The sequence below is a fragment of the Miniopterus natalensis genome, chromosome 18 (assembly GCF_054644295.1).
Source record: "Miniopterus natalensis isolate mMinNat1 chromosome 18, mMinNat1.hap1, whole genome shotgun sequence".
NCBI classification, from domain to species: domain Eukaryota; kingdom Metazoa; phylum Chordata; class Mammalia; order Chiroptera; family Miniopteridae; genus Miniopterus; species Miniopterus natalensis.
The window spans coordinates 40,421,273-40,436,515 of record NC_142098.1 but is presented as its reverse complement, the minus strand read 5'-3'; the positions used below and the strand labels follow the sequence as shown (position 1 = coordinate 40,436,515).

The following is a 15,243-nucleotide window of genomic DNA, read 5'->3' as shown; positions in this document are numbered from 1 at the left end:
CAGGGATGGAACCTGCAACCCAGGTATGTGCCCTTGACTAGGAATTGAACCCGTAACCCTTTGGTGAGCAGGCTAACGCTCTAACCACTGAGCGACACTGGCCAGGGCAGGTTTTCTCTTTTTTTTTCAAGAGAAGCAAGAAATTCAGAATTTTTATGTGGAATGTCCCAGTTTAAAATGTTTCTTTATTATTTAAATAGATAATTTAGATTAAAACACACAAAAAAACAAAAAAACACCACCACGGCATAGGCCACACCATAGGTGAAAACAGGGCAGATGTGGCCCTTGAGCTGCCAGTTTAAGACCCCAGGATGTCCAGTTGTCTCTGTGAGAAGTCTCCCCTCATAGCCTCCTCTCTCCCTGAGATATGATGTTCCCTTTATACTCACTTCTCTTTATAAGACACACGTTTTCCTCCTAAACGCCCCTTTAGAATCTCACACACGCCTTTCTCCAAAATTGCCCTCGCCCACTTTCTGTAAGAGGAACTCTTCCTATCTTTATTGAACACAACCCCCACATTATGGTCTCTTTTCCCCAGGTCTCTATATTTATTTTTAATATATTTTTATTGACTTCTTTTTTAGAGAGAGAGGAAGAGAGAGGGTGGGCGAAAGAGAAACATGGATGTGAGAGCAGAACATCGATAGGCTTCCTCCTGCACGCCCCCTACTGGGGATGGAGCCTGCACCCCCGCCCCCCATATGCCCTGACCGGGAATGGAACTGGCAACCATTTGGTGCATGAGACGTCACTCAACCGCTGGGCCACACCGGCCAGAGCCAATATATTAATTTTTCGCTCCTCTGGTAGAGACATAAACATTATGTCTTGCGGCGTGGGTCTTTTGTGACCCCAGACTAGATCCTATCCCGCTGTTTATGTATCTATGAGCTCCTTAGTTTGCTTCAGCACTTAAAGGTTCTCTAAACATCTAACACTTTAATACCTGACTTCCCCATTCAGCTGAAGTTTCCTTGGGAACAGGGCCCGTTTTATTCAATGCTCACTAGCCCCAGTGCCGCCGCAGCACCACCTGGCACAGAGCAGGTACAACGACGCCGCCTGACTCCAGCCGACCTCCGCCGCCATCCCCTCGCCAACGCCCCCGAAGCACCGGCCCTTCCCGCCCGCGTTTGGAACAGCAACTTCATTAGCACCCCCGCCCCCTCATTTTTACGGGTTCAGCCCCTCCTCAGTCTCCAGGTCTCACCTTGTATCTCAGCTCCCTCACCCACGCACCCCACTCTGGGAGACACAGCCCGCACGCCCCGCGGGCACCCCGGGGCGCTTCACACACGTGTGACTAAGTCATTACTCGATCACCTGTCTCCCCACGCAAGGCGTCGTCTGAAGGCCCGGGACACTTTCGCTCCTGCCATGGCCCCCGAGTCCTGACGTGGGAGCACAGGAGACCTCTGGGTGGTCAATCCGGCAAAACCCGCCCTTGCCCCCGCTCACGTCCAGCCCCAGACAGAGGCGCGCGTCCTCCCGCCCTCCCGTCGGGCCGGTCACACTCACCTCCTTCCTCCGCGAAGGACCGTTCCCAGGAAATTAGCTTCCGACGCCGCTCGACGCTCACTGATGACGTCTCGCCCTCGCGCCGCTAGACGCCGACTGATGACGTCTCGCCATTGCGCCACAGCCGACGCAAAGCCGCTCTCTGATTGGTCCCTGCCCCTGCGTCCTTCCGGCCCAACTTTGGAACAACAACTTTATTAGCACCAACCGCTGGGCGGAGATGGGGCGAGCAGGCGCGAGGCGAGGGGCCTCCGGCTCACAGCCCGCCGAGGACTGAGCCTCCCGAGCGGACAGTCGCGGTGGTCGCACGGCACGGTGTCGCGACGAGAATAAAGACGGGGGCGGCTCAGACGACTGGAGGTGGCATCAGACGGGAAAGCAAGGCCTTTCAGCCTTGACTCGGGGTGGGGGTGGGGAAGGGAGGAAAGACGGAAGTCGGGAACTACAGCTCCCAGGAGGCTTAGCGGCCGAGTCTCCGGTGCTGGGCCGTGAAGTCTGATGGGCCGGGTAGTTTTGCGGACGACTTTAACCTAGAGGCTTGCAAGGTTGGAAGTCCTGAGTCCTGGGGTGCCGGGAGCGGAGGAGAAATGGAGCTGGAGCAGAGAGAGGGGTAAGTGGCTTTGGGGAAAATTGCCAATCCCGAGACACGGGGTACAGAATGTGCAACTATCCGCGGTTTGCTCTGAGGGCTGATGGGGATTGTAGTTCACTCAACGGCTTTGGGTTAGAACTATTAGGGCCTGGGGTCTGTACTCCAGCATCCTGGGGGGGTGGGGGGGGCGCGACTGGGGGTCCTGAGGTTGGAAGCCTGGACTCCTGGGTCTCAGTAAGGGATTGGGACCTTGAACTTCCATAGATCCTAGGGAGGAAGAGTCCGGGGTCTGAACTCCTAGATCTTGGGAGGAGGGAGTCGGGGCTTGAACTCTGTGGGTCCTGGGAAGGAGGGGTTGCGAACAGGACTCCTGGGTCTGAGGGAGGAGGGCCTGGGGGCCGGAGGTTAAGGTCCTTGAGCCCCCCTGACCCTACAGGACCATGGCAGCCGTGGGCTTTGAAGAGTTCTCAGCGCCTCCAGGCTCGGAGCTTGCGCTGCCTCCGCTGTTCGGTGGTCACATCCTGGAGAGCGAGCTTGAGACAGAAGTGGAGTTCGTATCTGGGGGTCTGGGCAGCTCGAGCCTCCGGGAGCGAGACGAAGAGGAAGAGGCAGCCCGGGGCCGACGGCGGCGCCAGCGCGAACTCAATCGCAGGAAGTACCAGGCGCTAGGTCGGCGTTGCAGGGAGATCGAGCAGGTAGGTGAGTGCGGATTTCGTTTTGGGGTCCCCTGGCCTAAGTTACCACCCCTGCCCAGTCTCTGCCTATCCACGGGCACAGCGTTCCTTGCCCAACAGGATGAATCTTTCATTCATCATTCATTTATTCCCCACCTGTTACGAATCTGGCACTGTGCAGGGTACCTGGAGTGCTGTCTCCTCTAGGAGCTTCCAGGACTGCCCAGATCAGCTTGCTGATGCCTCACAGGTGCCTCCCCTGCATGTGGAGGCCAGTGTGAGCAGATGCAGGAGGTACAGCCCCTGACGGTCCACAAGATGATCTTTGGGCCGTCTCCCTGGTCCACAGCAGGGGCTCCACTCACCCTCCGTTGAATGGGGGCCAGCTGACCTGTGCTCTCCCACCTCCTGCAGGTGAATGAGCGGGTCCTGAACAGGCTCCATCAGGTACAGAGGATAACACGGAGACTTCAGCAGGAGCGGAGGTAACCCCTTGCACGCCTGCTCTGGCCGGCACACCTCTGCTCCCAGAGCTTGTTTCCACGTGCTTCTCATCATTTCTCCACCTTCCCTGTTTGGCCGTCTGGGGCCAGGAGGAGGCCAGGCTGCAGAGGGGGCAGGGGGCTGAGGCCAGCAGGGACCAGGAGTGGGATTGGATCTTACAGGAAAGAGCTGACTGGGCCTGGGGGAAGCAGGTGTGTACCCTCTGAGTGGAAAGTGCAGCAAATGGAGGGGCCCCAGCCTTAAGAATCCCAAACCCAGTTTTAAGCACTGTTGCTATGCTACTCTGAGCAAGCGACTCCCCTCTCAGAGCCCCAGTTTCCTGACAACTAAGGGTGACGCAAAAGTCACACCAAAGCCACAAGGCTGCTGAGGGTGAACAGGAGCTCACAGGATGAGCTCGGCTGAGAGCCTCCATCTCGGGGCACCACAACCAGGATGGGCATGAGCCTGGGGCCAGCCTGCCCGGGATCCAATGCCAACCCTGCCACTGTGTGTTCCCACTCAGGGAAAATGGGGAGAGTGGGTCTTATCCTGAAGGATTCACTGTGAGGTACTTAAAGTAACCAAACCAGAGACAGAAAGGAAATGGTGGTTGCTAGGGGCAGGGGATGTGGTGATGGTCGCACGACAACGCAAATGCCACCTAGTGCCACTGCACTGTACACTTAAAAATGCTTAAATTAGTAAATCATATCTTACTGAAATTTTTAAAGTTATTTTTTTCAAAAGCAACAAAATGAATAAAATGTAAGGCAGGCCAAGTCACTCCTCTGCTCGAAACCCTGCAGGGGTCCCCCCTGACTCAGTAGGAGTTGACACCCTTTCAACAGCTAACCACGCCCTAATCAGAGGGCCCATCACATCAGCCTCCCACCCTGCTGAGAACACGCAAGACACGCACCCACCTCAGAGCCTTTGCACTTGCTGTTCCCTCCCCCAGAAATGTCCTTGGGCCACTCGCTCGCCTTCCCAGTGAGGCCTCCCCCACTGTCCTTTTCAAGCTCCAATCAGGTGCCATCTATCGTCTCCTACTTTCTTTTTTTTCCTTTTTATTGAATTTATTGGGGTGACACTGGTTAACAAAATTGTACAGATGTCAGGTGCACAGTTCCACAACACATCATCTGTGCACTGTATTGTGTGTTCACTATCCCGAGTCAGGTCTCCTTCCATCACAATTTAGTCCCCCCTTTACTCTCCACCTCCCGGCATCCCCCTCCTCCTGGCCTCTTTCCTACTTTCTGACCTATTATGATTTGCTGGCTCACAGGTAGCATTTAGTCAGTTAAAGCTTAAAACAAACAAAAACAAAACAAAACAGCTTTTAGAAGCAAGGACGGGGAAAGACGACGCAGTCAGGAAGAGCTGAGGTCCCCAGAAGTGTTCTGCACGTGCCTCTCTCCTTTTAGTTATCAATAAAAATAACTTACACTTGAACATTTGCTAGGCCACCATCCCACTGAGTGCTCTAGAGACCATGTCCAGTTGTGGTGTCCCTCACAGCCGTCCCCACAGTCAGGGTTGTCATCTCCCATTGACAGCAGGAAGCTGAGGCGCAGAGTTCACCTTCTCTTGCCCCAAGTCCCACTGACTGGACAAGTGCTTGGCACTCAGGTCTCTCAGACCCCAGAGCTCCACACCTTCTGGGCCAAGGACACCTTGGCTTCAGAGGGAACCAGAGCTGGGCTATCAAGTGCCCTTTTCCCCAACTGACCACCAGAAGATAAAGGTGTCACCTGGTGGCTTGTCTCTGGGTACAGGTTCCTCATGAGAGTGCTGGACTCCTATGGCGATGACTACCGTGCCAGTCAGTTCACCATCTTGCTGGAGGTGAGCAGGGGGCTCTCCAGAAGCTAGGTGAGCTGGGAGCCCAGGACACAGTCTTCACCTGCCACCTGTCTCCCCACCAGGATGAGGGCAGCCAGGGCACCGATGCTCCCACCCCAGGCAACGCTGAGAATGAGCCTCCGGAGAAAGAGGAGCTTTCCCCACCCAGAAGAACGCCGGCACCCCTAGAGCCCAGCAGCCCTGCCCCTGGTGAGGGGCCCAGTGGGCGAAAGAGGAGGCGAGCGCCCAGGGAAGGACGCCGAGCGGGAGTCCCACTGACTCCAGAACTGGCCCCCGTGCAGGTGGGAGACCTGGAGTCCAGGGACCAGGCAAGGAGGCACCAGGGCTGCAGGCTTCACAACAGGCCTGGGTGGGAGGGCGGGACAGAGGAGGTGAAGCAGGGTTGGTGGTTGGGGTTGGAAGAAGAGTTCGAAAAAGCCAGGAAGGCTTGGGTGGAAAGGAGGAAGACCTGGAGGAGGCTGTGGGGAGGAAATGGGATGGGAGACGGCGGCTAGAGAACTTGGAGACCACGTGGACCCAGGAACACTGGGAATTTCTGGGGCACACAGAGGAGGTTGTCTGGCCTGGAAGAGTAGGAATGGTGGGGCCGAAGGGCCTTCTCCAGACCCCAGGCCTACTCACGCCACACTCTTTCCCCAGATAAAGGTTGAGGAAGACTTTGGCTTCGAAGCGGATGAGGCGCTGGACTCAAGTTGGGTTTCTCGGGAGCCAGACAAACTGCTGCCCTACCCCACCCTAGCCAGCCCCCCCTTTGACTGACCCCCCAATAAACTGACCCCACACTCTCCTTGGCCATGGTCTGCTGCTCCCACCTCTTATCACACAGATTCTCGACTCTAGGGTCAGTTTTCACATTTTTATTGGGGGCCACAGGGGAGGGGCCTCCTCCCTGTCAGTGGAGGTGTTCACAGTTTCTTCAGCCATTCCAAGTTTCGGCCTTGGGGGTCCTGGGGGTGGCTGGGTACGTCGGGCATGTTCCCATCATCTCGGACGGGCACTGTGGGACAGGAGGGTGGGCCACTGAGACCAGCAGATCTCCAGGGGCTCTAGAGAAGGGCTGGTCTGTTAGTTTACATTCAAAGAGGCAATTGGGACCCCAGGGGGAAGAGAAGACAGGAGAGTAAGGGTCAGAGAATCAGAGATGCAGAGGCAACCAGGAAGATTTCTGGACCTAGAGACAGGAAACTAGAGAGATGGATACAGCTGCTACTCACCTGGGTAGTTGTAGGGTGTGACCTGGTTGATCATGACAGCGTACTTGGTGTAGGGGCTGAAGGCAGGCAGAATTATAGCTGTGGAGAGACCAGGGTGAGGCCCACGGAAGGTGGCTCCGGAAAGGGGAGGGGTAGAAGCTGGACCTTGGCAAAGTGGGGGCTGAGTACATGGGGGGAGAGAAGCAGGAGATATAGCACCTCTAGGAGGCCCCCCAGCACCCCAGGATCCCTATCAGAAGGGTTTATAATTTTTTTGGAGGTGGAGCTGGGAACCAAGCACAGATAGGTGGGACCTAGAGGGAACAAAAGAGAGGAGGTGGTGGTCATGGAATGAGAGCACTAAAGTGTAGATGGGGCCATGGAGCATACTGGGGTAGGGTTGGGGGTGTCCTGAGAGTGTTCCAGGGGAATCATGAACAAACAGGTTTTGTACAAGGAACAGTCCATCTAGTGGGCACAGGAGTCCTGGGGGGTGGGGCAGGGCATATAAAGGGACGCTCTAGGCCAGCACTGTCTGACAAATATAAGAGCCACATATGTGATTTCACATTTTCTAACAGCTACATGATGGTGAAAACAAGTTAACTTTTAACCTGGTATATCCAAAGCACACCATGAAAAGAAGAAGGGACACTTTATGTACTTTTTGTTCACATGACGTCTTTGCAGTCCAGTGTATACTTTAGCATTTCAAGCGCTCCCTGGCTAACGTGGCCCATGGGACACCTGTCTTCCAAGAAACAACCCTACCCAATGGCCTGCAGACGCAGTGGTGACAAGCCCTGGGCACCTGTTAGAAACGCAGACTCCCAGGCCCCCCTCGGCCCTGGCGAATCGGCCTGCGTTTTAACAAGGCCCCCGCCCCGGACCCCGGTGCACCTTCAGGTACAAGTAACTCTGTCCCAGAGCACAGGGTCTCGCTCAGGCCGCACGTTACAGTCACTGGGGGCCTGTCCTGGTGAAAGGGGCGGACTCGGACCCTCTCGTTACTCTCGTCAGCTACCGCCTGGGCGTTTCTAACGCACAGCAGGGCTGGGAGCCTCTCCTGGCGCGGGATTACGGACCTTGGGGTGGGGAGGGACAGGGCTGGTGAAGGGATCAGAAGGTTAGGGCTGGGGTCAGCCAGGGGACGTCGTGGGGTGCTGACACTGGTGGGGACAGAGGGCGGCCGGGAGCCGCGGGGGTGAGGACCGGCCGCCGGCGCGGGGCGACGGGCCCTCGGGGGGGGGGGGGGGGGCGCGGGGAAGGTGAGGCAGGCTGGCTGGCTCGCCCGCAGGGGATGCGCGCGCGCTCACGCACCGAGGCCCCCGATGGTGAAGGACGCGACCAGCACCGGCTCCTTGGCCCAGGCATCCCTGAGGAAGGCGGCGAGTCCTGCGGGGTGCGCGGGAGGGTCACGCCAGCAAGGATCGCCCGCGGTGACCTCTAACCCTCTCACGCCACCCTCGCCCTGCAGGAGCCCTCTCGTGGCTTCTGCGTCCCCCTCCGGTCCCAACCCCACCGCCTCCGCCCGAGCACCACGGCGCCCCATCTCCGCACCGCCCGGGTTCGCCCCGCGCGCCCGCGGCGCCTGGACTTACTCCCAGCCATCTTGGTCGCGGCGGCGGCGGCGGCGGCGACGCGCGGAGCACCCTGGGTATTGTAGTCCCCGAGCCCGGAGCGCCGGCGTCTGAGTTTGCGCGTGCGCACTGGCGCGGCGTAGGGCTGCGAGGCCGCGGAGCACCCTGGGGGTTGCGGTCCCTCCGCCCGGCGCAGAGCCGGGGGCGGCGGCGGCGGCGGGACGGGAGGCCGCCCGCCGGCTGGAGCGCGAGCCCGTGTCGGCTCGCCTGCCGCCACCCTCTGTCCTCTCTCAGCCTAGAAATCGCTCTAGAGGAGCAGCTTCCCCCCGGCCTCCTGCTGCAGCTCACCTAAGGCGAAAGGCAATAGTCCTCCCCTCATGGTTTACCTACAAAGGCCCATTTTGCAGACGGGGAAACCAAGGCTGGGGGGGACGGATGGCTGAGCTCAAAGTCGGCGCGTCCAGAAGCCCGACTCTCACCGCAGGCGGGCCAGGCGCCTCCTGCGGACCTTCATCGGCGCGCACAGGACTGAGTTTAAATCTGACCCGTGGGCAGCTGCCTCTCCCTCGGCCTGGGCGCTGCTGGAGGGCGGGCAGTAAGGGGCCTGGCGCCCCTCGTGCCCCGGAACCGCGCAGCGGGGTCTGGCACCCAGCAGGTGCTGTTCTTTTTTTTAATGTATCTTTATTGATTTCAGAGAGAGGAAAGGAGAGGGAGAGGGAGAGAGAGAAACACCAATGATGAGAGTCATTGATGGAGCCTGCAACCGGGCATGTGCCCTGGCCGGGAATCAGCCCCCATCGCCTGGATCCCAGGTCGACGCTCAACCCCTGAGCCACGCCCGGCCGGGCGACGGGTGCTGTTCCCAAAGTTTACTCGTGAGCACAAAGGGTGACGACGGCCCAGCCCGTTTTCCCACAGCGCCCTGGGGTGCTGCAATCCTCCAGGGCACCCACCTCGCTCCCCTCCCTCAGCCGGGCTCTGACTCTGCCTTTCTGATGTTGCCTCACTTCCTGGGAGGTGAGAGGTTCCGGTTGAGCCCCGGCTCCCTCCTGCTCCTGCTCCTGCCCCTGCTCCTGCTCCCGCTCCAGCCAGACCTGCCCACCATGGCCCTGGTGCTGATCCTCCAGCTGCTGACCCTCTGTGAGCTGCCCCACGCCCTCTCTCTGGGTCCCGGGCTGGGCCGGGGTACAGACCCCCACAGGACCAGGACGGTGGGGGGCAGGGGGCAGACCCCTGGGCCCTAAAGCAAGAGGACACAGGGGCCCCGGTTCCTGGGACAAGAGGAAGTTGAGGGCAGGGTCCGCCCGCCCTTGAGGCAGGAGAGGGCTAGAGACCTGAGCCCCTGGGGATCAGGAGTACAAAGCCCCAGATCCTGATGTGGGTGGGGAGGTGGGAGCCAGGACATGGGGGTCCCTGGGGAGGGGGGGTGCTGAGGCCCAGACCCCTGAATGCTTAGATTACTGTCTCCTGTAAAAGGTGGACCCCAGGGGCCTGAAGTCTTAGGTGCAGAGGCAAGAAGGTCCTGGGTCCAGACCTGTGGCTTCTTGAGTAGGTGGGGGTTGGACCTGTGGATTTATGGCTACCAGAGAGGAGGAAGTGTGGCCAAGGTTCCTGTTTCCTAGAGGACAGAGGGCCTGGGGACTTATATTCCTGGGTTGCCAATGACGGGGGACTGGGAGCAGTCTAGGGCTTCCATGAGACCATGCCCCCCAACCTTCTACAGGGCCTCTGGGTCACACAGACATTACCTCGAATGGTGAGTACACCCCCATCCGGCTCCCTGTATGTTGCTGACATCCCATTTCCAAACTACTCAGATTTTATTTCTGGTGTCCGCCCTCACCCCAGATTTCCTTATTTCCCTCATTCCGCCTCCTTTATTTCTTTCCTTCTCACTCCCTTTATTTATCTTTCTTTTTATTTTTTAAAATTTTTTGTTGCCCTAGCCAGTTTGGCTCAGTGGTTAGAGTGTCGGCTGTCGGACTGAAGGGTCCTGGGTTCGATTCTGGTCAAGGGCATGTACCTCAGCTGCAGGCTTAATCCCTGGCCCCAGTCCAGGCGCGTGCGGGAGGCAACCAATTGATGTGTCTCTCTCACATCGATGTTTCTCTCTCTCTCTCGCTCCCTTCCTCTCTCTCTGAAAAAGCAATGGAAAAAATATCCTTAGGTGAGGGTTAAAAAATAAATTTGTTAATCTTCACAGGAGTTATGTTTTCCGTTGACTCTTAGAGAGTGGAAGGGAGGAGGGGGGGAGAGAGAGAGGGGGAGAGAGGTGAGAGACACATTCATTGGTTGCTTCCTGCACACACTGGACCCTGCCAGGGATCAATCCTGCAACCCAGGTCCATGCGCCTGACTGGGAATCGAACCCGAGACCCTTAGTGCATGGGCGGATGCTCTAACCACTGCGAGCAACACTGGCCAGGGCTATAGGTGAGTAGTGAAGACCATGAACTTTGGAGCTAAAGAGACCTAAGCTGGAACCCCACCCACGTTCACCGTCTTAATCATTTATGAACTTGAACAAACCACTGCACCCTAAGACACAGTTTCCTTCTCTGTGAAATGGGCTGTTGTGAGGATTTAATAAAATCACACGTGTCAAACCCTTGGCTCAGAATGTGGCATAGCTCAGGGCTCAAGAGAGAGGATTTCTGCCAACACTAATGATTCCCTTACTTAGAAAGTAAGGTCCCCCACCCTGAAATAGCCCTGGGTTTCCTTCCAGATTTTCTGATAGTGAGATCTCTTCCTTTCTCTCAAACCTCCCCCCCCAACCACTACACTCCAACCTCAAATAAGAACCACCTAGAACACCATTAATGCCTATGCTATCAACTTACTTTAAATTACTACGCTTAAATGATAAAGCAAATATATATATGGCTTTGAAAAATCAATCATTACTGAAGGACATATAGCAGCCTCTCTCTTCCCCTTGCTCCCTTCCTTAAATAACCCCTGAATCCTTACAAAAACTTTCCAGGCGTTCAAGCACACATACGTACTTATCTACTTCTTGGTTTTTTTGCCAAGGCAAACTTGATATTTCGTGACTCACCCTGTTATGCATCTTCCATCTTCCACTTTATAATCTCTCTTGGAGATATTTCCATGTCATTTAGCTGGCTTTACTTTTTTTTTTTTTTCCTTTTAAACTGCTGTCTAGCATGTGCCGTTGTATGGTTGGATTCTAATTTACGGGCGCTCTTGATGTCCATTTGGTTGCTTTCAGTTCGCACCTCCTCACCAGCGCCGCAGGGAATGCCTCTGCGTGAGCTTTTGGCGCACGCTCGCGTGTGTATGCGTGTGTGTGTGTGCGTGCGTGTGTGTGCGTGCGTGTGTGCGTGTCCACCTGGGTGCAGCGGTGGACTGACTGGCCACAGCCCTGTGCATCTGGATAGAAACTGACCAACCGCCTTCTCCACAGGCGCACTCAAGCCCGCATAAGTGCCTGTCACTACATCTCCACCCAAATGGAATAGTAACCATTGTTTTCATTTTGATGACCTGATAGTCAAAAATGTCTTACTGTTGTTTTAATTCTTTATTGATTTTGAGAGGGAGGGAGCGAGCGAGCGAGAGAGAAGCGCCGATCTGTTGTCCCACTTATGTACACAATCATTGGTTGATTCCTGTCTGTGCCCTGACTGGGGATCGAACCCAATACCTTGGTGTTATCGGGATGATGCTCTAACCAACTGTGCTATGGAGCCAGGGCCAGTTTTAATGTTTTTAATGATTACTGCTAAGGTTGAACAATCCTTCCCACCACCGCCAAGTGTGTTTTGGTCAATTGTACTTCCTGTTCTGTGAATTGCCTAGTCACATGTTTTACCCAACTTTCACTGGGCTGGCCCTTGGATTTCTTTCTATACTCTTTTCTTTTGCTTGTGTGCGAACCCTCACCCAAGGATATTTTTTCTATTGATTTTTAGAGACAGTGGAAGGGAGGGAGGGAGAGGGAGAAACATCCATGTGAAAGAGACACATCGACTGGTTGCCTCCTGCACATACCCCAGCCGGGGCTGGCAATCGAAACCGCAACCCAGGTAGGTGCCTGTGATTGGGAATTGAACCCATGACCCTTCAGTGCATGGGCCGACGCTCTGACCACGGGGCACACTGCCAGGGCTCTTTCTGGACTCTTAATCTATGTGATTTATGAGTAAGTCATTTTGGCCAGTGCTGTCACTTATTTGTCTTTTCTCAGACACAACTTGAAAATGCTGAAGAGGTTGAATTTACTAACCCTGTCCCTTCTGAATTTTTCATTTCACTTTAAGACAACCTTCTCTAACCCAAAACAAGTATGTTTTCCTCTGATACTTTTATTGTTAAAAATACATGTATGTCTTTAATTAATTGGGAATTTGTTTTGGGAAAGGGTATGTGGTAGAGATCCAACATCCCCTCCTCCACAAACAGACAGCAAGTTTGGCACCTACTGAAATATGTTGGATATGTTACAAATATTCTGGAGAGCAATGTAAAAAGCACAGATTTCTGGGGCCCACCTCCTTGACATGATGTTTTAAAACCACGCAGGAAAGCCTTCGCTGGTTTGGCTCGGTGGTTACAGCGTCGGCCCACGGACTGAAGGGTCTTGGGTTTGATTCCAGGAAAGGGCACGTACTTCAGCTGCAGTCTCAGTGCAAACAATTGATGTGCCTCTCTCACATCCATGTTCCCCCCCACTGTCTCTGAAAAGCAATGGAGAAAATATCCTCTGGTGAGGATTCAAAATAAAAACTGTAGAGGAAAGCTTGGGAGTTGATGCCTCGCTCCTGTGGTTTGCAGCTAGTTTTGACAAGCCTGCTGGGGTCCAGTCCCTTTCTCTTTCACAGGGAGGAAACTGAGGCTGAGAAAGGGACAGTGGTGGTTCCAGGTGACTCTCCTCTCACCCCAGCTTCCCCTTCATGTCCTCAGGCACCCAGGAAGCCCAAGAACCCAGGCTGCCTGTTTATTCAGTCCCCTCGGTCACTTACCCCAAGCACCCCAAGCCCCTCAAGTCCCCCAAGCCCCTATCATCTTGGACCCAGCTGCTCAGGCAATTCCAGCCCAGTCCATCCATTTATTCAGTCCCCCCAACCTCACACCCCAAGTTCAGGCCACTCAAGCCCCTACCGCCCGAGCCCAGGTTATTCCAGCCCCTACCAGCTGGGCCCAGGCCATTCCAGCCCCTACCACCGGAGCCCAAGCCATTCCAGCCCCTACCACCCGAGCTCAGGCCATTCCAGCCCCTACCACCCGGGCTCAGGCCATTCCAGCCCCCACCACCCAAGCTCAGGCCATTCCAGCCCCCACCACCCGAGCCCAGGCCATTCCAGCCCCCACCACCCGAGCTCAGGCCATTCCAGCCCCCACCACCCGAGCCCAGGCCATTCCAGCCCCCACCACCCGAGCTCAGGCCATTCCAGCCCCCACCACCCGAGCCCAGGCCATTCCAGCCCCCACCACCCGAGCCCAGGCCATTCCAGCCCCCACCACCCGAGCTCAGGCCATTCCAGCCCCTACCACCCGAGCCCAGGCCATCCATTTATTCAGTGCCCCCAGCCTCATACCCCAAGCCATCACTGGGAGCGCAGCCTGCCTCGGTTGTGACCCCAGGGATGAATGTGACCTTGACTTGCCGGGCGCCCCAGCCCTCCTGGCGGTTTGCACTCTTCAAGTCTGGAGAGCTCGCCCCCCTGCTCTACCAGGACGTGTTTGCGGAGCTGGCGGAGTTCTTCCTGCAGGAGGTGACTGAGGCCCAGGGGGGCAGTTATCAATGTCGCTACCGGAGCCCACGGTGGTCACCGGGTGCCTGGTCCCAACCCAGTGATGCCCTGGAACTGCTGGTGACAGGTGAGGTCCTGGGGGTGGGGGAGAAGGGACACAGGAGTGGGAGGAGGGAGGGAGTCAGGGAGGGGGGGAAGAGGGAAACATACAGACACTGGAGACAGACAGACAGACAGAGAGAGGTGTGATTCTCCACCAGGGGCGTTTGTGCGCGCCCCCCCCCCCCCCCCAAGGATCTTTGGCGACAGCTGGAACCACGAGGCCAGAAATAAATGCTGAACAGCCCACAGTGCTCAGGACAGTCCCCCTCCCCCGACCCCACACCACAGAGAACGTCCCTAGGGCCGAGGCTGGGGAGCCCTGGGACAGACGCACAGACGCGGAGCGGAAGCCGGGGGACACTGCCTCTGGGGTGCAGGAGAGCGGCGCGGCGGGGAGACAGAAGCAGAATTTTAGGCGCCAGCGCAGAGGGGAGGGACCTACGGGGGGCAGAGGCCCAGGCCGGCGCCCACCCAGGCCCCGTCCTTGCCCCGCAGACCAGCTGCCCCGCCCGTCGCTGGTGGCGCTGCCCGGGCCGGTGGTGGCGCCCGGGGACACCGTGCGCCTGCGCTGCGCCGGCCGCGTGCGGAACATGAGCTTCGCGCTGTACCGGGAGGGCGAGGCGCGCCCGCTGCAGTTCCGGGCCTCGCCGCAGGCCTGGGCCGACTTCCCGCTGCCCGGCGCGCGCGCCCCCGGCACCTACGCCTGCTACTACCACACGCCCTCCGCGCCCTACGTGCTGTCCCCGCGCAGCCAGACGCTGGTCATCCGCGCGGCCGGTGAGCCCAGCTGCGCCCCGCCCCGCCCCGCCCCGCCCCGGGAGGCCGCCCCCCGGCTGTGCCCCCCGCCCCGGGAGGCCGCCCCCCAGCTGTGCCCCCCGCCCCAGGAGTCGAGGTCTCCCGCTCCTGCGCCCCCCTCACCGGCCCCCCTGAACTTGGAGGGAATTGGGTCCCCAATTTCCCCTGGAGGTCAGAGGCCGGGAGCGCGGGGCCGAGCCCGGGGTGGGCTGCTGACGGCCTGTCTCCCTCGCCGGCTCCTCGGCTCCCCAGGCTCCGACCGCTTGGACTACACCAAGGGCAACCTGGTGCGCCTGGCGCTGGCTGGCCTGGTCCTCGCCTGCCTGGCCGCGCTGGTCGGCCTGGAGTGGCGCAGCTGGCGTCGCGCCCCTGCTAGCGCCTGACCCAGCCCAGACGACCGGACCTCGACGCCCGCAGCGCGAGAAGCCCTCCCGGAGAGGCAGGGGAGCGGCGGCCCGGCCCCCGGGAGCCTCGCGCCCGCCCTCCCGGCTGAGCCCGGCGCCCCGAGTAACCCTTGTCCCGCGCGCTGCATCTCCCCCTCGGTCATCACTCCGAGGACCTCCCAGATCTGGAGGCAGTGCGGTCAGTGGCTAGAAGGCCTGGGCTCGAGTCCCAGGGGTGCTGCTCGCCCACTGGGTGCTGTGAGCAGAGTGCCCTTCCCTGAGCCTCGCTTGCCTTGGCTGTAAAATGGGCGCACTGCTAACAGTCGCC

At 57.9% G+C, this 15,243-nt stretch overlaps 3 protein-coding genes across 3 annotated transcripts; 2 read left to right on the top strand and 1 right to left on the bottom strand.

Moving 5' to 3' along the window:
- Nucleotides 1-1,761: 1,761 nt before the first annotated feature.
- Nucleotides 1,762-6,243, top strand: TFPT (TCF3 fusion partner). The gene is made up of 6 exons (XM_016217233.2): nt 1,762-2,134; nt 2,553-2,811; nt 3,205-3,275; nt 5,055-5,124; nt 5,205-5,423; nt 5,782-6,243. The coding sequence occupies exons 1-6, from the start codon at nt 2,112-2,114 to the stop codon at nt 5,899-5,901; spliced, it is 762 nt and encodes a 253-aa protein (XP_016072719.2). The 5' UTR covers nt 1,762-2,111; the 3' UTR covers nt 5,902-6,243.
- Nucleotides 5,985-7,954, bottom strand: NDUFA3 (NADH:ubiquinone oxidoreductase subunit A3). Its single transcript, XM_087826943.1, has 4 exons — nt 7,937-7,954; nt 7,656-7,730; nt 6,357-6,434; nt 5,985-6,139 (listed from the first exon to the last, which is right to left on the bottom strand). The coding sequence occupies exons 1-4, from the start codon at nt 7,944-7,946 to the stop codon at nt 6,048-6,050; spliced, it is 255 nt and encodes an 84-aa protein (XP_087683069.1). The 5' UTR covers nt 7,947-7,954; the 3' UTR covers nt 5,985-6,047.
- A 1,064-nt stretch (nt 7,955-9,018) lies between these two features.
- OSCAR (osteoclast associated Ig-like receptor) lies at nt 9,019-14,915 on the top strand. The gene is made up of 5 exons (XM_087827058.1): nt 9,019-9,055; nt 9,639-9,671; nt 13,463-13,762; nt 14,233-14,514; nt 14,785-14,915. The coding sequence occupies exons 1-5, from the start codon at nt 9,019-9,021 to the stop codon at nt 14,913-14,915; spliced, it is 783 nt and encodes a 260-aa protein (XP_087683184.1).
- The last annotated feature ends 328 nt before the right edge of the window (nt 14,916-15,243 follow it).